At 53.0% G+C, this 23,230-nt stretch overlaps 1 protein-coding gene and 1 long non-coding RNA gene across 7 annotated transcripts; one reads left to right on the top strand and one right to left on the bottom strand.

Annotated features, from left to right (window-relative positions):
• Nucleotides 1-1,209: 1,209 nt before the first annotated feature.
• Trim8 (tripartite motif containing 8) lies at nucleotides 1,210-14,868 on the bottom strand. The gene is made up of 6 exons (XM_059256978.1): nucleotides 14,102-14,868; nucleotides 3,933-4,028; nucleotides 3,443-3,676; nucleotides 2,519-2,550; nucleotides 2,270-2,385; nucleotides 1,210-1,975 (listed from the first exon to the last, which is right to left on the bottom strand). The coding sequence occupies exons 1-6, from the start codon at nucleotides 14,669-14,671 to the stop codon at nucleotides 1,368-1,370; spliced, it is 1,656 nt and encodes a 551-aa protein (XP_059112961.1). The 5' UTR covers nucleotides 14,672-14,868; the 3' UTR covers nucleotides 1,210-1,367.
• Nucleotides 3,292-13,643, top strand: LOC131906220 (uncharacterized). 6 transcript variants are annotated; one of them, XR_009378146.1, is made up of 6 exons: nucleotides 3,292-3,384; nucleotides 3,477-4,045; nucleotides 4,811-5,277; nucleotides 5,515-5,659; nucleotides 8,221-8,345; nucleotides 13,464-13,643. It is a non-coding gene; the product is annotated as an uncharacterized LOC131906220 (long non-coding RNA). The 6 variants fall into 6 exon arrangements; XR_009378147.1 differs by having other exon boundaries at nucleotides 3,482-4,045; XR_009378145.1 differs by having other exon boundaries at nucleotides 3,530-4,045.
• Nucleotides 14,869-23,230: the final 8,362 nt, after the last annotated feature.

A 23,230-nucleotide genomic window follows, 5' to 3' on the forward strand; every position in this document is an offset into this window, starting at 1 on the left:
TGAACCTGCAGCCTGTAAGTGCCCAGCATATAGCACATGCTCAACGTTTATGGCCAGAAAGAAGGTAAACTTTGCAAGACTCAAAGGTGTTTCTCCTTCACCTATCTTAGCTAGAAGCACATTGGCAGAACCTCAAAGAGACGCCAGGGGCTTGTGTGGCCTGGGAGGCCTTCAGCAAATATTTCTCAAGTGAACCCAAGGTGAAGAGCAGATGTACTTGGTGCCTGAGGAAGTGGTATTTACAGGTCTGGAACTGTGTCTAGACCCAGGAGGGCAGAATCAAGGAAGGGAGAGCTGAGACAGCAGCCTTAGAGTGCCCCTGCCATACCAATGCCTAAAGATTCTAGGCCTGGGGGTGCCAGTGGGTAACAGGGAAGGCCAGGGCAGGGCTGCCCCATCAGGGTTACTAGAAGGTTGGATTTCAGTGTGTGTGTGTGTGTGTGTGTGTGTGTGTGGTGTGTGTGTGCGCGCGCGCTCTAGACAGATTACAGAGTAAAATACCTGTCTCTTGAGAACAGGAAGTCCAAGATTCATACAAGGTGCTCACTATAGGAAGTAGCTGTCAAAATCCAGGTAAGGACCCAAATCTGGGCTGCCCCTCCTCCACTGACCTAAACAAGGCCTGTGCTATTGTTTTTATTCATTATTTCTTTTATTTCTCTTTATTATTATTAATATTATTATTATTTGCTTTCGCTGTGGTCACTATCATTGGCAAAGTTCTTTTTTCAGCGTTCCTGGACTTGGGGCTCCTGGCTTTGAAAGGTTCCACTCAGGCTGAAGGTGCCAAAAGCTGCTTGAGACGTGGGGCCTTGAACTCCGTCTGGGAAGATGGTGAGGAGGCAGAAGAAATCATTCTTGGTCTAAAAAAATTAAAAAACAAAAAAACCCTCCACAATCTACAGGTCATTCTTTACTCCATCAGTGATCAACCTGTCCGGAAGAAAAATTGGAGGGAGGAGAAACAGGCCAGTGGGCACTGGGCCATCTCCCAGGGTAAGTGGGGAGAGTGGGTACCCCAAGGCTTCTTCCAGCCATGGGAGGTGTGAGGGGGAGGGAGTGGAATTAAAAAAAGAAAGAGAAAGGGGGGGGGAGCTCAGCGCCTTGAGATAGACACTGTCCCAACTCCAGGGCCACCTGCAGCCCCTACCCAGGCCAGCCTCCCACTATCACCACCTCATCCAGGAGATACATTTAAAAAAAAATCCAAACAAAAGGCCCTAAATAAAACAAAATCCAAAAGGAAAAGACCTGGAGGAACGGAGGAAGGGGAGGAGGGTAGAAAGAAGGGCAGGTCTCTGGATGCATAACTCCCGAGCCACCGGGGCTGGGGGGAAGGGTCCCCAGCGTCCACTGCCTGCTTGGCGTTAGCTTGTCACATAGTGTTTGGTGGACGGCTGCCCATACACCCTGTAGAAATCCTGGTGGCCAGGCTGCTGGGAAGCGTCGAGCCAGTCTCTGACTGCCAGGCCAGGGAGGGACTGAGGGACGGAGGGTGTGGGTGGAAGTGGGTGTGAATACTCCTGTGAGGGCACTGTCCAAGGGAAGTGGCCGGATCGGGGGTACGGCTGGTGGCCACCATGGTTGGCCACGGAAGAACAGTAACAGTTGTCCACAGAACAGACGAGAATCTTGCGGCCGCCATACTGGGGAAGCATGGGCTGCTGGGTGGCAGAGCCATTGGGGTACTGCGATGGGGGAAACACAGGACTCGAGTGTACTGGCTGGGCACCACCTGGCAGGGCCACCAAGTGCTGTGTGGAGCTGCAGGGCCCCAGGGGTTGCCCAGACTGGCCCTCGCCGCTGGCTGTGCCCGCCGCCCCATACTGGCTGCCCACAGGGCCGGATGACGTCTCAAGGAAGCTGGCCTCCGGGAAGGCTGTCGAGTGCTTGCGCTTTTCTGCCCCAGAGCTGTTCACGCCACAAGGGTACAGGGGGACGCTCTGCAGGAAGGGCACCGGCGTGCTGAAGGAACCTGTGGAGAGTCTGGAGTCAATGTTGCTGAAGCGCCCGGCCCAAACAACCCTCTTCCTTTCCCATGCAGGCTTTGAACCTCTATGGGTCCAAACATGTGACATCTTGGTTGACATTTACTATTTTCACTTTCTAGCTGAAAAAACAAAAACAACAAAACATCTGAAGCTGGAGGAGGCAACGTAATGTCACTCGCCCAAGGTCCCACGCTAGAAGTGGCATCGTGGATGTGCTAAGCTACACCGCCCCTTGGACATGGCGATGGTCCACCCCTGCCCAGAGGCTTCACCCTCACCTTCTAGCATCTTCCGCAACTGCTTCTCCTTCTTGGCCACCTCGTTCAGGAAGAGCTTGGAGTTCAGGTGGCCGATCTTAGGGGGAGAAAGGCTGCTGCCCGTGCAGGTCTGGGTCCTGGGGGCAGTGGACGGGGTGTCTGCTGTGAGGAGGCATCACCAGTGAGCCCGCCCTACCTCCCCACCCGTGGGCATGGCCCTCTCCGCCCTCCCTCGGCTAGGTTCTGGAGGACGGGGGGCTATCAGCTCACCTGTCCATTAGGATTTTCACAGACTTGGTGTTCTGCAAGGGAAGAACATTCAGTCAGTGGGAAGGCAAGGCAAAACGGCTCCGTTTAGCGAGCACTTGCTATGTTGGCATGGCTTCTGATGTTTGTTTGAAACAGGGCCTCATGTATCCCAGTCTGGCCTAGAATGAAGTATTAGGATGACTCTGAACCATCCTCCTGCCTCCACTTCCCAGTGCAGAATTGCAGGAGCGTGGTAAGGAGCCTAGCATATGGTGCTGAAGACCAAACCCTGAGTTTCTTATGTGCTCGGCAAGTACAATCTGAGGCACGTTCCCACCAGGCGCTGCTGCTTCTCTGCATCCACTGTATCTGGGAGAGGGTTCCACAAGCCCTTTCCTTTTTATTTTCTGAGACAGAGTCTCTCTATTACATAGTCCCAGATGTCCTAGAATTCACTATATAGACTAGGCTGCTCTAGAACTCAGAGATCCACCTGCCTCTGCTTCTGAGTGCTGAGATTAAAGGTGTGCACCACCCAGTCCAACAGGCCTTTGAAATCTGGCTACATCTGGATTTTAGAAGGAAGCAATGGTGTTTATATCACATCATATGATATATATTACATATGATCCAACAGGACACCACAGTCCAATCCAACACTTCTACAGCAATCTGTTTGAATTTTTTTTACCATGTGAAACACAAAGACCCATGTCAGTTCTACCCAGTATTTGCTGTTCAATGAGATGCCAAACTTTGTTGTTTTAAGTTTTAACTTAAAATTCTGGAATAATAGATAAAGGATGGGGGACTGGCACATGTGAAGGCTGAGGAATCATCTACGACAGAGCATGACAGACTCTAGCCCATGCAGACGGCAGAGGCAGGTGAGCACACTGGGTTGGAAGCAGCTGAACAGCTGTGCAGAGTGACCCCCAGCCCCACCTTCATGAAGCTGACATCTTCTGTCTTATCGAAGAGAAGCTGCAGGGAGCCCAGCAACTTCTTGGCCTCCTGCATGCGTTCCCCAAGGTGCAGCGCCTGCGCCGCGTTCTCGCTGCAGAACTTGGCTTGCGCCTTGTCCAGGACCTCTACTGTTTGCCGCAAGTCCTCATCCAGCAGCTGGTGAAGCTTTTCATACTGCAGCCGCACCTCTTCCTTCAGCTGGCTCACTTTCTCCTGAAGAGAGAGACGAGGATGGGCAGGCACATGAGCACGGAGTGACCTCAGGCTGATGGCACTATCCCAACCCCATTGCTAATGCTGGGGTCTGGGACCCTGAGCCCCCTGGCTTCTGAGGGTAACGTGTGACCTGCCAATTCCCCATGCATAGCACTGGGCTCTGTGCCAGCCACTCCTAAAATCAGTGGGATTCCTATTCAGTTCACCTAAGAGCCGGCACCCCATTACCCCCCAGGGGCTCAGGGGTCGCTACCTCCACCAGGCGCTTGTCTGACTCAAGCTTGTAGAGCTGGTCCTCGATGTCCTGCTCTCGCTCCTCCAGCCGCTCCTGCTGCTTCATCAGCATCTTCTGCAGGGACAGTCGAGGTAACAGTGGTGTCAGAATACAGTGCAGCCCAGCACCATACCTCCCTCTTGGTAACAGATTCTTCTCAGAGGTCCTTTGACTCAAGGTGACCTAAAACCTCTACTGGCCAGCCTCCCCTGGCCCTCACATAGCCCCAGGACCAGCTACTTTCAATAAAGAGAAACGGAGAGGCTTCCCGTGTATATTCAAACCCTGGGCCTTCTTCTCAGGGCAGGCTCTGCCAGCATGCTCACTAAGTACTTGTAGACCCGGCTTTCTATACATCCCTCATCTCATCTAGAAGGGGCTTCACCCAATCACCCCACAGCCATGAGGTAAGGACTGTGTTAAGAGCCTCATTCACAAAGGAAGACACGGAGACCTAGAGAGGTTACACCATCTGGCCAATGGAGGGAAGAGCTGGCTCAGTGGTTCCGAACGCCTACTGCTCCTGTAAAGGACCCGGAATATGGTTCCCAGCACCCACGTCAGGCAGCTCACAGGTGTCTCAGGGGAATCTGCCTCCTCTGGCCTTTGCAGGCGCGCGCGCACACACACACACACACACACAATTAAAAAGAAATATGTATCTTGGAAGTTGTATAGCCAATAAGTGGCACACACCAGGTAATATGGCAGGAGGCCTGTGATTCCCCAAGCCAGGCTACTTTTCCCTGGGAGCACCATCTTGAGTAGAACACCCTAAGGTGCAGAGGGTCAGACAGCCTTCCAGGGTGACACAGGCTCTTGGCCTCACCTTACAGTTGCCTTTTTCTATGGTACAGCAACACAGCCACCCCTTCCTTGTTCCCGAGGCTGAGCACGGGCCTCAGGACTCAAGTCCTTGCTCGTTGTGTCCGTCAGTGAGACCAGGAGAGAGAGACCCTGCTGCTCCCAAGAGTGATCTGCTGCCAGGCCAAGCTGTTTTTCCAAGCTCTTTCCTTAAAAATGTAATTCATTAATTGTATTTATTTTGTGTATGAGTGTTTTGCTTGCATGTATCTGTAGTGGGTGGCTGTTTGAGCCGTGCCCTGAAGCTCCGCCCTTAGTGAGGTAGCAGGTAGCTGTTACACCTGCCTATGACCTTGAAGTACATGCCCCTGGGAGGACCCTAAGACCTGGAATGTGCTCTCTCTTCGCTATCTTGTGGTGTTGGATGCTGGAATGGACCAGGGCTGAACTCGCCAGAGAACAGCATTGGACTGTGCCTCACCCTTCCAAGATCCTGTGACAGATTCCTTCATTGTGTCTTGTGAGTTAACCCCCAAATAAATTCCTTCGCTCATTAAATAGACTCGGTGGATGCTAGCGATATAATCCCAGTATGTATCTATGTGCACAAGGTATGTGTGTGGTGCTGGCAGAGGTCACAGGGGTTGGCTCCCCTGGAAATGGCATTATGGATGGTTGTAAACCACATGCGGTACTGGGAATTGAATGCAGGTCCTCTGCCAGAGTGACAAATGCTATTGATTTCCTATTTCTACAGCCCTCTCTTCCCCCACCACCAAACACACCTCTTCAAACAAGGTCTCTCTTGCTCAAGATGACTGCCAACTTTAAATATTTCAGCATGGCCAAGAATCATCTTTTACACATGACTTCCAGCCTCTCGAGTGTAAGCTAAGTACAAGGTAAGATTTTTTGGCTGGGCCGGGATCTCAATGTGCCTTTAGAAGGTTCTGTGGACCCTCTGCATCCAGGACTGTGCTCACCAGGGCACTTCAATTCTTTCTGTCATTTTCTGGGAGCCAACAATGCCTCAGCTCCTTTGTCTGCTCTCTGAGGAACTTTCCATGACCCCTGTTTGTTCTGAGCTGGTGCAGGTCCCTTCCTATCCTGGTCATGTGATGGGCTGTCACATCCTGCCCTACTCAGTAGCTGTGTTCTTCAGCATAGTGGCCACTTTTTACACTGAAGTTTATACAAAATAAACTAAACCAGATATGGTGTAATCCCAGCATGTGGAGCTGAGACAGGAGGGCTGGGAGCTGGAACCAGCAGGGGCTACAGAGAAAGACCCCCTGACGGGGGGGGGGGGGGGGGGGAGGGAGGGAGGGAGGGAGAGGGAGAGAGAGGGAGGGAGGGAGAGAGAGAGAGAGAGAGAGAGAGAGAGAGAGAGAGAGAGAGAGGGGGGGGGGGGGGAACTGAGCACAGCCTCAGGTTTTCAGTTGCACTGCTCATTTCCAGTGACTAATGGCTACATGTAGCTAGTAATGGACACATGTTGCGACTCTCAGGAAGCCATGCTACAGCTCGGTCCCAGAATCTCCAGGCCCGCTAGGCATGTCGTTTGAGAACTCTGGTTGGAGCCCAGGCGCTCGCACATGCTAGGCCAGTGCTCTACCACTGAACCACATCTTTACCTCACATTCTGGGGTTTTGTATTTGACTCACAGACCATGATCTGATTTCTCCACAAATCCCAACCCTCTTAAGGAACTCAACTTTAGCTTGGGATAGTGGCACACACCCAAAATACCAGCACTAGGAAGGCTGAGGCAAGAGGATCACCATAAGTTCAAGGCAGGTCTGGACTACAAGGGGGAAAGGGGAGAAGAGGGTGGTGTGGTAGAAAATAAGAACTGAGCCAGGCGGTGGTGGTGCACGCCTTTAATCCCAGCACTCTGTGAGTTCGAGGCCAGCCTGATCTACAGAACGAGATCCAGGACAGGTACCAAAGCTACACAGAAAAACCCTGTCTCAAAAAACCAAAAAAAAAAACAAAAAACAAAAAACAAAACAAAAACAAAAACAAAAAACAAAAAAAACAAAAAGAAACCAACAACAACAACAACAAAAACCACCACCACAACAAAGAAACCCTAAGGTTTGACAGTGCAAGCCTTAGTTTCTGCTCTGGGGACAAAGAGGGAAGATCACCATATTTGAGGTCATCTTTGGCCACAAAGGGAGAGACCCTATCTCAAAAAACCAAACCAAAAGGCTTTGGGACCGTCCTCTGCTTCCCTTCACAGCTGGGTCTCTCAAAGGCTGAGGACCTGGTTGCTGCTGAATACATTTCCAGAAACATCCAGGAGTTGAGCACAAAGCTCTGCAACGAAGCTCTCAGATACTGGAGGAAGTGTCCACCAGCAAGGGGTGCTTCTCTTCCTCTGTGGGGGCCACAGTCTCACCACGTGACCCCTGCTCACACCACACCCACCCTTTTTATAGATGAGGAAACCAAGGCCAGCCAGCCAGACTTCAGGCAAACCTGTTCTACAGAGGTTGCTAGCCTAGAAACAAAGAGTCGAGATGCTGAGGGCAGGGGCTGGGTTGAGGGTAAGGCTCTCCTAAGTTAAAAAAGCCTGGAGCTAAGAGTCCTAGGTGAGTCCTAGCCTAGCTAAGTCCTAGCAGGCTCTTCCCTTCAGTGACCCAGCAGACCTTGCCCTTGTCAGCCAGAGGGATCAGACTGACAATACAGCTTATATGTGGGCAGTCTGTCTGTCTGTCTGTCTGTCTCTGCAGCCTGGCCCTGAAAGCCCTTAGTGCACATATACTTGCACCCAATGCCCTATACAACAAGGAAGGCTGGATCTTTGGAGACCCCAGACAAGAAAGGAGCCTGAATAGAAAGCTTTCCTGGGGATTGAAGAGATGGTTCAGGGTTAGGAGTACTAGCTGCTTGGGCAGAGAGGACCAGGTTTGCTCTCCAGCACTAACAGACTCACAACCATCTGTAACCCAGGTTCCTGGAGTTCCAACACCTTCTTCTGCAGGTACTGCACGCACATAACATAGTACACCTACATACAGGGAGGCAAAACAAGATTTAAAAAAAAATCTTCACTGTGAACAAGACCTTGCTCCCTCTCCTATACAACAAACAGGGCTCACAGAGCACGCGGGTGGCCTATAACGTGTGGGCGTAGGTGTAACCCCACTGGCACAAAGCGCCCCAGAGATAGGAAGCAGGGTCCAGGCCCTCACCACTGAATACCTCTCACCAATTTGCCTGCCCAAGTCATGGATGAACAGGGCCATGAACAGGCGGCCAGGCTGAGTCCCAGGGGAAGGAGACACATAAGGTCAAAGGTTCCCAACCAACCACATCCCCTGGCCAAGAAAGGATTCTTATCCAGCCCGCCAGTGAGGGCTCCTCCCCCAGCCCAACTGAGGCCCTCTAGTTTATGGTTGCCCACACCCCCAACTCCTGCCTAGTCCTGGTGTGCTCAGCCTCCTCTCCTCTTAGGCATTCCCAGGAAGCACCCCTCTTCTGGGATCCTCGCGCCCTGCCCTCAGCTTCAGGATTCTACGATCCCCAGCAGGGCGATGTTGGGTCCAGCCATGACCTAGTGAAAACAGTAGCCCCAACAGGTAGGTGGGCCTAACTTCCCCTCCGCCACCTCAGAGACCCCTAGTTTTCCAGTCTGCTGTAAGAGGAGAGGGCAGGAAGGGGAAGGAAGCTCCCAGTGAGACCTGCAAGGCAGGTAGGGCTGGGAAGGGCCCTCCCCCAGCTTCCTGCAGCCAGGGGATGGTGAGAGGCGGCTACTTCAAGCACTGTGATTGGTGGGAGGAAACTACCCACCTACCACCTCTTCATCACACCAATTCTACCAGATCAAAACATGCAGATGAGCTGGGCATGGTGGCGCACACCTTTAACCCCAGCACTTGAGAGGCAGAGACAGGGCGATCTCTGTGAGTTAGAGATCGCCTGGTCTATGTAGTGGGTTCCAGGAAAGCTAGAGCTACATAGTGAGACCCTGTCTCAAAAGAACCCAAAAATTAAGAAAATTAAAAACCAAACCAACCAACCAGGAAGATGCTGGAGGACCAGGGCTGAGGAGGCAGGAACCGAAGCTCATCCTCTCCTCCAGCAGCCCCACTAGCCCAGCTTCCACCGGCCTCCTCAGGGAATCACATCTCCCAGTTGGGAAAAACACACAGCTGAGGCTGGACTCCATTTCCCGGCTTGCTTCCCAGCAAGGCCTCCCAAGCCAGGGGAGCAGTGGTGTTCTAAACTGGCTGGCCCACCATAAGCTTCCTGGACTGTGGCCCACTCAAGTGTGTGGTAGGGGAACCATGTCTAGTCTAGAAGCAATGGAGGGAGCAAGGACTCTGGAGGAGTCCCCAGAGCAAGCACCCCTGGAATTGTGGGCCTCGGGCACTCTGGGATCCACTGGGCCTGTGAAGAACTCCCATGCCCTCCACGGCTCCAGGGTGCCATGCATCTCAGACCTGCTTCCATGCCTTGTTGCCCACCCAACCAAGAGGGGTATATTCACAGGGCCTGTCTTCTGGCCCTGCCATCTCAGGTGCCTCTGGAGCCTGACCAGTAGGCCCTGTTGGTATTTTGCTGCCAAACTAGACCAGGCAGACGGGTGAGGCTTGGAGATTAAGGGCTGTGTAAAAGTTAATAAATAATAATAAACCCTCAAGTCAACCTTGAAGAAAAGGAAGGTCAGGGGAGAATGGGCTGAGGGCCAGGGCAGAGGCAGGCCCTACGTTTGCAGGCAAGGCCGAGGTTGGCTCCAGCAGCCCCTGTGGCCATGGTGAGTAGGGTGGGGGACGGTCAGGCCAGCACTGGCTCCAGGACTCTGCTTAGAACCTTGTGGGACTTTCTTCCTAAGCTTTTGTGACTGTCCTTACTGCCCCATCTAAGCCCTTATCCCAGGATCAAACCTGACCTGGCTCCAGGGGACAAGACTCTCCTCTCCCCTCCAAAAAGTCTCCCTCCCCTGCCACAGTGCTTGCTCTGGACCAGCATGTGAAGTCTCAAGCTAGGGAAAGCAGAGATAAGGGGTGGCGGGCACAGGAGTCAGGGCAAAGAGAATGCTGGAGCCCCAGCGATCCCCACAGGCCATCAGCGTGAGAGGGCTTCCCAGCTGCAGAGGCGAATTAGCTTTTGCTGTGCACAGAGCAGCCTCTGGGGCAGCAGAACAAAGAGACGAGAGAGAAAGCCCCCCTTTGTCTGGGTTTGAATGCCAGGCCGGCCAGGGAGGAAGGCTTTCCCAGAGCCAGGGATGAGGCTGGTCAGGCTTGCTTGCTCAGCCCAGGGCAGAGGCCCAAGTGGGGCTGCCCAACCAGACTCTCCCCACTCCCCAGCACCCACTGGGGCTCTCTCATCTCCAACACCTGCACAGGCAACAGCTTACCCTGAAGTGAATCCCTTCCCAAAGGTCCCCAGGCAAGAAAGTCACAAGCCCCCCGGCAGGCCCCAGCCCACCTATTACCTGAGCAGCACTTAGTAAGTGGCAGTCTCACAGCAAAGGACAGGAAATTCACTAACACCCTGCACTGTACCCCCCCACCTCACCTGACATCCACCCTCTCACAGACACAAACACATGAGCATATTTCTGTCCCCAACGCCACAGCCACACAGGAAAGCAGTGCCTAATTAGTCAGCCATGCGCACACCCTTTCTTGAAGATACTCATGTGGGGAAAAAAAAACAGTTACAACAGACAGACAGACAGACAGACAGAGACCCACAATGAGTCCAGAACTGTAAGCAGGTAGAGTGATCAATAGGGAGTGCTGTGTCAGCAGGATCCTGGGGTAGAGGCAGGGGATTGGGCCTCTTCTCTAAGGATTCAGGAGATCACAGAAAAGACAGTACACAGCCCTCACACTACACACACCCCAACACACCCACATTTCCTCCACCCCGTCTGCTATTGGCAGAGGGAAGAGTGGGTCCAAACTGCCCGAACCAGGCTGTAACCCCAGCCCCAGCTTAGCAGACCCCTCCAGGCCTCCCTCTCCCAGGCGAACTCCCAGGTTTCCCATGTACCCCTCCTGCACAGGCATGCACCCTCATTCCAAGGAACTACAAATCCCAGCAGTGGGATTCCCTTCCCCAGAGAGCACCTCTCCTCTGCCCGAGGAAGGATGTAAGGCATAGGGTCTAGGCCAACCCCTCCAGCCTGTTTCCGGGGTCCCAGATATGACAGAGAAGCACACAAACCACACAAACTCAAACACCCACATCTGCAAGCCCCTCACACACATGGCCATGACTTCTCTTGGGTCCTTTCTATGTTGAGAGGGTTCCTAAGAGTGCCCCCAACTCCCATCAGCCCCCTATTACTCAGATGAACCCCTAAACAACTTAGAGGCTGGGAGGGATTATGTCCATTCAGGACTCCTAACCCTGAGCCCACCTGGATGTCTCAATCCTGGGCCTACAGCCCAAAAGAAAAACACTTCAAGGATACAGGTATGTCCCAGAGAGTGATCTTGAGGCCCATCTGCTTGGCATCCAGTCCTCTCAAAGGCAAAGTGGGGCAATGTCCTGGCCTGCACAGGCCTAACTCTTAAGTACCACCTCTTCCTGATGCCCCACCCAGGCCACTGGCTCAAGTACATAAAAGTAGGTGCTTGTGTATATTGGGGATGGGGCTACCAGGAAGGGCTAAGCAGTGGTTGTGGGGGGTTTTTGTTTGTTTGTTGTTGGTTTTTTTTTTTTTTTGGTGTTGGTGTTAGATTTGTTTGTTTTTTGAGATAAGGTCTGACTGTGTAGCCTTGGCTGGCCTGGAACTCACTCTGTAGACCATACTGGCCTTGAACTCACAGAGACCTTCCTGCCTCTGCCTCCCCAGAGCTGGGATTAAGGTTGCGGGCCACCATTCTGGGTCCTCAAAACCCTTAGCAATTGTTAACTATTTCTAGCCAGTGGATCTTGACCCTAACCCCATGGGGGAGGGCAGGAGAGGAAACACAAGCAGAAACAGATTATTTTTAGGGTTCTTTGTGCCTCTGCTCCTGTACCTTGGAAAATTCTGGTGCCCTTTCCACAGCACTAGCAAAGGCCCTTTAAGACAGACCCCTGCTAGCAGGAAAAAACTGGTTGAGGCAAAGACCCCCTCCTCCTGCATAGATAGCCTAACGAGAAGGCAGGGTTCCTCCACTCAGCTTCCGCAGGACTCAGCCCGCCCCTCCCCAAGGGCGGGACCCCTACCTCTGCATTCAGTAAGTCAGACTCATACTGAGTGACACTGGGCTATTATTGATGGCTTTCCAAGCCTAGTGCCCTGGGGCACTAGAGAGAATGGCCAGGAGGAGTATGGAGGAGGATGAGCCTCGGGCACAGATGCTGACCTCACAGAATTGCACATCTGGCCCTAATGCAACTCACTACTTCTGAGCTTGCCCCCATAGGCACAGGCACCAGAGCACACAAGCAGTTACACGTATCATGGAGCTGTTGGCAAAGTTCAGTCCCTGACGAAAAGAACCCCACAGTACAAGCCAACGCCACCCTTTCCTCCCCAATCCTACATGCAAGACATCCATTTGGGGATAAATGTAGACATGCATCTAAGGGTGCCCTAACAGCAAGCCAGGTATAATTAAGTTTTCTTCCCTTCCCCAAGACTCCCTAGCACTGAAGGGGTGCAAGCACACGTCCACCCAACAGCCTCTCCCGTTCCATTCAGTCACGTTTTTTTCTGTGCCCTCTACCCACTTTCTACAGCCAATCCCGGACAGAGAACTGGACGGCCAGCGGTCCTTTTTCAGCCTTCCCCTGCACTTCCCCAGCCTCCGCCCCTACCATCTTTATTAATAGCAGCAGCAGCAGCTTCAATACTGGGTAAAGTGTGGGCTATGCTTGCCCCGAGCTGGAGGAGGAGGACCACAGGGCTCCTCCACTTCCCCAGCCCTTGGCCTTTTCCAACACGAGTGGGGAGGAGTGACTCTTCTTCTCCATCCCCCACACTTCCTTTAAGAAACCAGAGGCCCTCTCCTGGCACGAAACCCCAGAGCTGGCCCATGCAATTGCAAACTAATTATACAGCAAATTTTGTTATCCCCGCCCTCAGCCTGCGGTGGCCCCTCTGCCTTTTGTTGGTTGTATATGTATGGTTTTTAATTGCTAAACAGTGACTCATTTAGATTCTAAGTCCCCTCCTCCCTACCACCAAGCAAACAGCCCCCATCTACATTCTGGACAGGCCCAGCTTCCTCATACTGCAGAGGCCCCACTGGCCTCCAGGGGCCCCCACCCTAAACACACACTCCGAGTCCTACCAAACCTAACCTTGCTCTCTTATCACAAGACCCCCTAGCCCGAGCTTTCAAGATGGCTCAGATGGCTTAGATCAACTCCTTCCTTCTGTGTGACTCAACCCCAAGAGGCAAGGGACCCGAAAGGAACCTGGGAGGAGCCCCCTTCCAGTGAAAGGGACGGAAGTATGCCCTAGTCCAGTTCCCTAGCCAGGCCCAGAGGCCTAAGAGGGGGAAGGCGGTTTTGACATTGGCTGCTGCAGCAGGGTGTATACAATGGGAGGGGGTGCGGTTCCGTAATCACCCAGCCGGCAGCCCAGGGGAGCCAGCTGCCTGAAACCAGATTTCAAGGCGGCTCAACCTTAAACCCACAGGATTCTTTTTCCGTCTTCCACCTCCCCTCCCCAAATGTGGGAGGGCTGTGTAAGAGGGCAGGGCTGGGAGGAAAGGGTTAGACACATACTTTAAGGTTTGTTCATGCAGGCTCAGGCAGCATACAAGCAGAGAGAGCAGCCTCAGCCTGGAGAGCGTCCGCTGGGACGGGTTGTAAGAGCTGACAGTCGGGGGCTCCTCTGGACAGCCAGGCCTGGCCCAGCGAGATACCAGAGTTCTGCTCTACCTCCGGAAGCTCCCCCCAACCCCCAATGTGTTTCCAATAGAGCTTAAAACTAACATGGCTGCTTTTGTTTACTTCCTCATTGGTATGCCAGCATCATGGATCATGTCAGCCACAGCAGCGGCACCAGGACACTCATTACATAAACAGCAGCTGGAGAAGCAGGACCGGGGTCACTGCCTTGGTGACTTCCCGTAGAGCTTACAGAAACAATGCTGGGGGAGGGAGCTGCGCAAAACAGAAAAGCACATTCAAACTACTTCTAACAGCCTCCCTGGATTCCATAAATAACTTGCAAAAGGGACCCTGAGGGCACAGGTGTGAGAATGCACCCAGTAGCCAAGCCCTTCTTCTCAGGACCTTATCCCCCCCCCCCCCCAAACTTTCACAGAAGAGTTTAGAAGAGGGCCTCTAGGCTAATGCCACAAGAGTCAGCTTGAGGGGATGGGTGGCCCCCAGGCGGGATGTGTGTGTGCGTGCGCGCGCGCGCGCGAAGTGTACTTGCCCGTATCTCATTCCTCCGGATCTCCACGTCGCACACCGAGTGTCCCTGATGCGCGCCGCTGTAGTAGCAGCAGTACTGGCACACCGCCACCTGCTCGGCCTCGCAGTGGTACAGGCGGTAGGCGTTGTGCTGCGGGCAGCTCCAGGCCCGCACGTCGTCCGCCTCCACCAGGAGGTGCCCGCGGGCGGTGGAGGGCTGCTGCAGGTGCGTCTGCACGTGGGACTGGCAGCAGGGAGCCTCGCAGCGCAGGCAGACCTTCTGCGCCGGCAGCGGGGGGCCGCGGCGACAGAACACGCAGTGCAGTGCCGTCGGCGGCTTCTCCACGTGCAGGGCGTTGAACTTCTCCACGATGTTGGTGAGCTTCAGGTTCTTCTCCAGGCCCGGCTTCTGATTGTAGGCCTGGTTGCACTCCGGGCAGCGCACCAGGCCACTGTCCTTGGCCCAAGCCTCGCCGATGCAGCCCCGGCAGAAGTTATGTTTGCACGGCAGCTGCACCGGTTCCACGAAGACGTGCAGGCAGATGGGGCAGATGAGCTCCTCCTCAAAGCAGTTCTTCCAATTCTCCGCCATGGCGGGTGCGGGCAGGGGGCCCGAGTAGACCTCCCTAATTCCCCAACCCTGGGGATCCGTCTGGTGCAGCTAGGGACCCACCGAGCCCGGAGCTCCGGTCCCCGCCGGCCCCGCCAGTCGCTCAGTCACCAGCGCCTTCCGCGTGCCCGCCCCCCAGAGGAGGGAGCCTGGGTCCTCGCGCCGCGCGCGCCGCCGGCTGCGTCTCCTCCTCCTGGCGAGTGCCTAGCGGGAGGCGGCGGGCTGCGCCAGGGCCGCGGCCGGGGCACCAGCCCTGGAGGAGAGCGCCGTGGTCCAAATTCCATATAACAGGCCGCCTCCCCGTCGGCGCGGCTAGGGCAGGGGCGGCCCGCGGCCTGCGCTCGGCCCCGCGGCTGACATCGGGGCGCGCCCCGCGGCGCACCGAGCGGGGGAGCCGCACTCTTCCTTTGGTGGCGGTCGCGGCGACGGTGGCTCCCTCCCGGCTGGTCCGAGCCGCGCCTTCCTTGCCTGGCTCCCGGCCGAGGTCCGAGGGGGCACGCAAAGCTAGTTCGGCCGCGCCGAAGCTGGCTGGATCCGGAGCCGGCGAGCAAGGCGCGCCGGCGGTCCCCGGGCCGTGGCGCGGGCGTCCCCCAGCTGGCCGGCCGGCTGCGGGTTACAGGGCGCGGGCGGGCCGACTCCGGGGCGCTGCGTGCGCGCTGGGGCAGTCATTCAGATGAAATTCCAGTCCCCGGCCAGAGACACCAGCCCGCCTCTGCCTTCCTCCTCCCTTCACAAATAGAAACGGAAGGGGGAGGGAGAGAAGTGGAAAAAAAAAAAAGCAACCAGAGAGGGAGGGAGAGCGAAGGCCGGGAGGTGCTCCGGCCTGACCCCCTCGTCGCTACTTCTGCGCTCCCCGGAGGCCCCGCGCAGGGCGCCCCCGCCGCGGACAGACCCCACTCCCCGTCCCCGCGCTGGGCGGGCGGCTCGCCTGCGCTGAGGAAAACAAGGATTGATCAAACTAGAAAGGAATTTTTCTCAACTGCTAATGAACAGGAGGCTCGGCTGCCGGCCCTCCCCTCCCCCCGCCCGGTCCTCCCCCTTCGCCCCCCCCACCCCTCCCCCCCACTTTCTTTTCTTCTCGGCCTCTGCTCCGGCCTGGGAGGCTCCGGGCTGCGGTCGGAGCCAGCCTGCGGCGGCGGGGCCGGGCCGAGCCAGCCGGGCCGGGTGCGTCTTCAGCGCCCAGCCATCTTGAGCTCCCGGCGGCCGCGGTGGGGCCGGGGCCGGGCGCGCGCTCGAGGGTCCTGCAGCTCGCTTCCCCCCCACCTCCCTTTGGTGGGATTTTTTTTTTTTTCTTTTTTTTCTCCTCCAAGAGGAGGGCTGGCGGCCTCCAGCAAATTAGGAGAGAGGGAAGGAGGAAAATGCCAAGTCTTGATTTCTCTCCACCTCTGCTCCACCCATCCCGGTCCTTTCCAAAAAAATCTTTTTAAAAGATTAGAATTGGAAGAAGTCGGCAGAACGGCGAGCGCCTGCGGCCCCCAGCGCTGCCCGGGCGACGCGTCCGGGGCGGGCCCGCGCCCGTCGCTCGGTCCGTGGGTCCGTTTGTCCTCTCCCGCAGCTTCTCAAGTGAGAGGAGGGCGGGCACTCCGGGCAGGGTCTCCGCTGCGGCTGTCGCTTCAGAGCTTTATCCTCAGATCAAAAAAAAAAAAAAAGAAAAAAAAGAAAAGAAAAATGAAAAAGAAAAACGGGGGAAAAAAAGATAGAAACCACCGCCAGCCCGAACACTCTCATCACAGCCACCTTCAGCCATCTTGCGGGTATTATTTCAAGAATAATCTGTTTAATAGCAATAGCTGCGTCTCTGGCCCCCTTCTCCGCATCCTGGGGTCCCGCCCCCTTTTAATAATAATCTCGATAATAAAAATGATCAGCGGGCCGGGCAGTTCGAGGCTGCTTGTCCCCGCCTCGGGTCTCTCCGGCTCTCCCCTAGGAAAGGGTACTGGGGCGCTCGCGCTGGGGCTGGGGGTGCGGCCCACCCGCCCCCACCACCAGAGCAGCGAGGGAAGGGCTCTCTCGCCCCAGCCAGGGGCAGCACGGGCGGAGGAGGGGGCCTAGGCCCGCGGCACCCACTGAGGGGCTACACGGGGGTCCTCCGGCCCTGGCCCGGGTTCGCAGCCGCCCCGCATACAATGGGTTCGAAGCAGAGTGAGGCCGGCAAGATGGGGGCGCGAGAAGGCAGAAGGCTTGCCGAGCTCAGGGCTCGCGGATAAAGGTGATAGAAGCGCGGGGGTGTGGGGGGGGTGTCCCGACATCAAGGCCGGTCCCGCTACTCGGAAAGGGGGCGGGGAGACAGGGAGGGGGAGGTGAGGAGAAAGCGGCAGGCGGCGCCTTTAATCAGCACCCGCTGGTCCAGCCCACCCGGTACTAGCGACATAAACGGGGAGGGGGGGAGGGGAGGGGCGTGTTTTCCGGAAGTGCTGTTACAGCTGCTTAGGCCCTTGGCCCCGCCCCTTTCCCTGTCTGGAATTAGGGCTGTTCCTGAAGCGGCTGCTGCTATTGGTCCTCAAGGTGAGACTCCTCCTCCTTAAGGCGTGGTGAACCGCCGTGATCTCACGTGACTGGCACCAACTTCGGTACATTAAACATTGGGTGCCGAGGGAGGGGCTCTGTCCGAGCTTCTTAAAACGGCAATGAAGCCGCCTGCCTGTGGGACCATTTTTTCCTGGCCTCTTCAGCGGTGGCTCTTTTTACTTGAGAGGAAGGAAGGGTTGTCAATCAGTCTGCTCAAGTGTCTAGAGGAATTGAGTAGGGAATTGCAAAGGTTCACCGTGGAGCATTTGCCCTATCTCCTGGATACTTTCCCCTACATCTCTGAAGCTTAAAACTACCAAGCTCGTAATCCCTTTTCCTATTGATAAGGGAACTGATGTTTAAAGAACTGTAGCCATCTCCCTGAGTTAGTTGGTCCGTCAATGAATATACAGTGTAACAAAGACCTCTTATACTGGTGACATTTTTCTAGTCCCAGGGAATTTCCTGGAAAACGTACATTTAAAAAGAAATGAGTATATGTAGGATAATTTCTGAGTAAGAGGCACACAAAGGCTCTAAGTAAAAGTGACATTTGAGCCCAGATCTGAATGCGCACAAGAATCAGGCTACTGCCAACCTGGGGAGGAGTACTCTCATCAAAAGGCAAAAACAAATGCACAAGCTTGTTCCTGGGCAGAAAGAAGGCATCATGGAGGGAGAGAAACAGGTAGGGGCCAGAACACACAGGATATTGCCAGTCACCGACACAGGAAGGAATTTGGACTCTAAGCTGGCTGTGAGCCACTGGGCTTGGTATATATGGGAAGGAGAACCAACAGGACTTCCTGTTGGATTAGCTGTGGGGCGGAGGGGAATCCATATAACAATAGGGACTAGGTAGGAATAGGACCAAGACATACTTACCATTATGTATAGCCTGCTAAGAATATACACACACGTTTATTTCCTCCATTATCTTACATAATGTTTTATCTAGTTTGTGGTGGAGGCAGTTGATGCAGAGCTTTGTACATGTTAGGCAAACCTTGGCCAAACTACATCCCACATTCCGGCATGCACCCAGGCCAGAGCACAGTGTTGGTTGGTGGTGTTCCTCAGGTATGTCTGCTTTCTTTTGAGACAGGGCTCTCACTTGTCTGGAGACCACTAAATAGATCCCCAGCAGGGCACTCAGGAGTGCCTGGCTTTTCACATGGGCTCTGGGGAGTCCACTCTGAGCCTCATGCCTGCAAGCGTGAGCTACCTGCATGACCCCAGTTCTTTTTGAAATTCCTTTTTGTTGTTTCGAGACAGGGTTTCTCTGTGTAGCCCTGGCTGTCCTGGAACTCGCTCTGTAGACCAGGCTGGCCTTAAACTCACAGAGATCCGCCTGCCTCTGCCTCCCAAGTGCTGGGATTAAAGGCGTGTGCCGCCATGCCCAGCCTTTTTAAAATTCTTAATTAAAACATATCATACTTGTACATAGTTATGCTGACTAGTTTTATGTCAACTTGACATAAACTAGAGTCATTTTGAAAGAGAGAATCTCAGTTGAGAAAATGCTGCCTCCAGACTGGCCTGTAGGCAAGCCTGTGAGGCATTTTCTTGGTTGATGATGATTGGTGTGGGAGGGCCCAGCTCATGATGGTGGGGCCATCCCTGGGCTGATGGTCCTGGATTCTGTAAGAAAGCAGGCTGAGCATGCCAGTAAGCAGCACTGTTCTGTGACCTCTGCATTTGTTCCTATCTCCAAGTTCTTGTTGTGAGCTCCTGCCCTGACTTCCCTGGATGATGGACTACAGGCTTGTCAGATGAAATTAACCCTTTCTTCCCCAAGTTGTTTTTGGTCAGGGTATTTCATCACAGCAATAGAAATCTGAGCCAAGATGATACTCATAATTTCTAATATGATAACTCATTGACACAGATAGACAATGTGTAATGACTTGTTTTCTGGGGCTGAGAATGGATTAAACCCAGAGGCTTACTCATACTAGGATGTTAGGTAAGTACTCCATCACCGAACTCTAACTGCGAATGTCTTTTTTTTTTTTTTTAATAGGGTGCAGGATTTCATTAAGTTGCCCAATCTAGCTTTAAACTTGATTTGTAGCCCAGTCAGACCTTGAATTTGTAATCCTCCTGCCTCAGCTTCCTGAACAGCAGAGATAACAGGCTTGTACCACCAGGCCTGGCTTGAAACTGTTTTAAATGACTCCCAGAAGTTTCTTGTTGGGCCTCAAGAAGAAAGCTATTTAGTAAGAGGCTACTTACTAAGAATGGGGGACTCAAAGAGCATTCAGTTCTGGCAGAGGCATTTTCTATGTTATATTTGATTGGCTCAGATATCTAATGGCAATGTTGAGGGGTACATCTATGTATAGGCTCAGTGGGAAGTATGCACTAGATGTATGGATTTCAAAGACTTTGTTTGTTTGAGACAGGGTTTCTCTGTGTAGCCCTGGCTGTCCTGGGGGAACTCACTTTACAGACCAGGCTGGCCTCAAATTCACAAGAGATCTACCTGCATCTGCCTCCCAAGTGCTGGAATTAAAGGCATGCATCATCACGCCTGGCTCAGAGACTATTCTAAGTCATAGAACTAAGTTCCAAATCCTGTTCATCATGACTTCTGGGTCCCTGATCCTCTGAGGACTGAAGACAGCCCGCGTCTTTAGTACTTTGTTGCTGTGCTTGTGTGAGAGGCCATATGGTGGACAAAGGAATCCATGAGTTCATGCATACACATGTCTGATTGAGCAAACAGTGAGAAAATGGCTTCTAAGCCATGTTTGCTAGAAGCAGGTGGAGGACATGTCTCTGGCTTCCTTATTGATGAGCTGAGGAAGATCAATCTAAAGGATTCTTCTCCTCTCCCATTTTCTCAACTGTGACTTGGAAGACATCAGATTCTTCCTCTTCTAAGTTGGAGATGTTGACAGTTCGCAGAGTCCAGCCCTCCATCCCCCTTTTTCCTAGTCACATGTCTCCTTTACTACTGAGCCTTTATGTCTGTCTCCCCAGTGAGTCTTTCTAGACGGTTAACTAGTGACCTGCTGCTTGAGAGATCCACACAGCTCAGCACAGATTTCTCTCAGGCACTTTGGAGTCCCATGTGTTAGACGCTGAGCTTCTCATTCCTCCCCTGCTGCAGCCCACTCCTGCTCCTGTGTGCACTCCTATAGCTCCATGGACAAGTAACCACCTAGCCATTGCCCAGCCAGCTATGAGAGCAATAACCAGGATGTCTGCCTTTCCCTACACCAACCACTCCATCAGCATCAGGAGCTGCAGCTAGATCTTCTCTTCGGTCTCAGAACACCCTCCAGGATACCAGGTTTTCATGTGCCTTTTTTTTTTTTTTTTTGTTTTTTTGTCTTTCAAGACAGGGTTTTTCTATGTGGCCCCAGCTGTCCTGGAACTTGCTTTGTAGACCAGGCTGGCCTTGACTGCAGAGATCCGCCTGCTTCTGTCATATGCCTTTAAGTGGGAGCTACAACAAGGATCTCAAACCTAACACATCCAAAACATTATTTCAGAATTCTCCTAACCCTGTCCCTGCCATAGTCTTCCACCTCTGAGCTGCCAGACTTTGAAAATCCACTCATTTATTTATTTACTTATTTATTTTAGTTTTTCTGAGACATGGACTTATATAACCCAGACTGTCCTCAAACTCTATGTATCACTCAGGCTAATCTTGAACTCCTGACTCTCTTGCCTTTGTCTCCCAAGTGATGAGATTACAAACCTGTGCCACCATGCCTGACTTTTTATGTATGGTGTTGGGGATCAAACCCAGGGCTTCCTGCATACTAAACATGTACTCTACTAATCGAGCTACAGCCCAGCCTGACTCAGCAAAGCATTGCTTGCTTTTATTTTTATTGTTTGTGGTGTTGGATATCAGAACCTGACTCCTGCAATACACAACCAGAGCTCCAGCTCCCAGCCCATGACTGCTTCAAATATCCAGGATTTCATTATAATCTCTTTCAGTGGGTCCTGTTTCTGCTTCTGCTCTTATCTCCTGGAATTAATTTGTAACATAGTATTGAGGTTATTCTTTTGTTGTTTTTGAGACAGGGTCTCTCTATGTAGTCCTGGCTATTACGGAATTTACTATGTAGAGCAGGCTGACCTCAAACCCATACTGACTGGCCTACCTCTACCTACCAAGTGCTGGGATTAAGGGTGTGTGCCAGCATACCGGGCTGAGTGTATTCTTCGTAAAATGTACATCAGGGACAGAGGACGGTTTAAATTGCTTGTAACTCCAGCTCCAGAGGCTCCAATGCCCTATTCTCAACTCTGTAGGTACCTGCAACACACACACACACACACACACACACACACACACACACACACACACACACTCATAGATTGAAAGTAAAAATAAAGGGCTGGAGAAATGGTTCAGATGGTTCAGCAGTTAAGAGCACTGGCTGTTCTTCCAGAAGACCTGGGTTTGATTCTGGGCACCCATGTGATATCACAACCACCTATAGGTCTAGTTCCAGGGGATCCAACACTTTCTTCTGAATTCCAAGGGCACCAGTCAAGCATGTGGTGCACATGCATACAACATACAATGCAGGCAAAACACTCATGCACACAAAAATACATCTTTAAGAAAAACAAAAAACTCAGCAGTCACGTGTTGTGGCATATACTTGTGGTCCCACTCATGAGGTTGAGGTAAGAGGAACATTTGAGCACAGAATGTGGAGATCAGCCTGGGCAACACAGAACCTGCCTCCTCGTTACTCTTGTTGCTGGGACCATTAAATCCCCAACAAAGGCAGCTTAAAGAAGCCAGGGTTCATTTTGGCTCACAGTTCCAGGATACAGTCCAGTGTACTGAGGAAGTCATGGTAGCCTGAGCTGGAGGAGGCTGGTCACACTGCACCCAGTCAGGAAGCAGAGGGAGATAACACTGCATTCAACTCAATCCCTCTCAATCTCAGGACTGGAATGCAGCTGCCTGCTGTTGGGCACATGGGGGTGGGGGGTAGAGGGCTTGCCGTCTCGATTGATCTTATCTTGATATCCCTGACTGTCATGCCTAGAGGCTAACCTAGTCTAGATAACTAGATAACCCCTCCTAGGTGTGCCCTTAGGTTTATCTCCCAGGAGTTTCCAGATCCTGTCAAGTTGACAATGTTAACCATGACATACTGCTTCTCAAAAATAAAATGAACCACTTCCCAAAATAGTGGCACCCACATGTAATCCTAGCAAATGGGAAACTGAGTCAAAACTAGTCCAGGTTACATTAGCTAGACCTTATCTCTAAATAAAATGAACAAGTGGGGCTGGAGAGATGGCTCAGTGGTTAAGAGCACTGTCTGCTCTTCCCAAAGACTGGGTTCAATTCCCAGCACCCACATGGCAGCTCATAATTGTCTATAACTCCAGTTCCAAGGGATCCCACAGACAGACATACATGCAGGCAAAACACCAATGCACATAAAATAAAATTAAATAAGTTATAAAAAATGAAATAAAATAGCCGGGCAGTGGTGGCACAAACCTTTAATCCCAGCACTCGGGAGGCAGAGGCAGGCGGATCTCTGTGAGTTAAGAGGACAGCCTGGTCTACAGAGTGAGTTCCAGGACAGCCAGGACTGCTACACAGAGATACCCTGTCTCAAAAAACCAAAAACTAAAATAAGATGAACAAGTGCTATAAATGTCCGCTTAGACTCTTCCAGTGGCTGCCTAGATAAAAAGCCAGGGAATTACAGCTGTCCAGAAGACCCCAAACAACCTGGCCTCTGCGTAACTGGCCAAGCAGCTCATTCGGCTCTCGCCACTGGCTTCCCTGAGGTTCCTCAAACAAGCTGCATGTCACAGTCCAGTTTTTGCAGCTGCTCTTCCCTAGCCTGACCCGTGTTCTTCGCCCAGAGGCCTCTGCAGCTCACTTCTTCTTTATTCAAATCCACCTATGCCTCGGGCTTTCCCTGACCTACATAAAATGCACCCCTCACTCTCCCTCATTTCTTCACAGTGAGTATCTCCATGAACATGTACATTCCTTTCTTGTTTGCTTGCTTGAGACAGGGCCTCATG

The sequence above is a fragment of the Peromyscus eremicus genome, chromosome 1, assembly GCF_949786415.1.
Source record: "Peromyscus eremicus chromosome 1, PerEre_H2_v1, whole genome shotgun sequence".
Taxonomy (NCBI): domain Eukaryota; kingdom Metazoa; phylum Chordata; class Mammalia; order Rodentia; family Cricetidae; genus Peromyscus; species Peromyscus eremicus.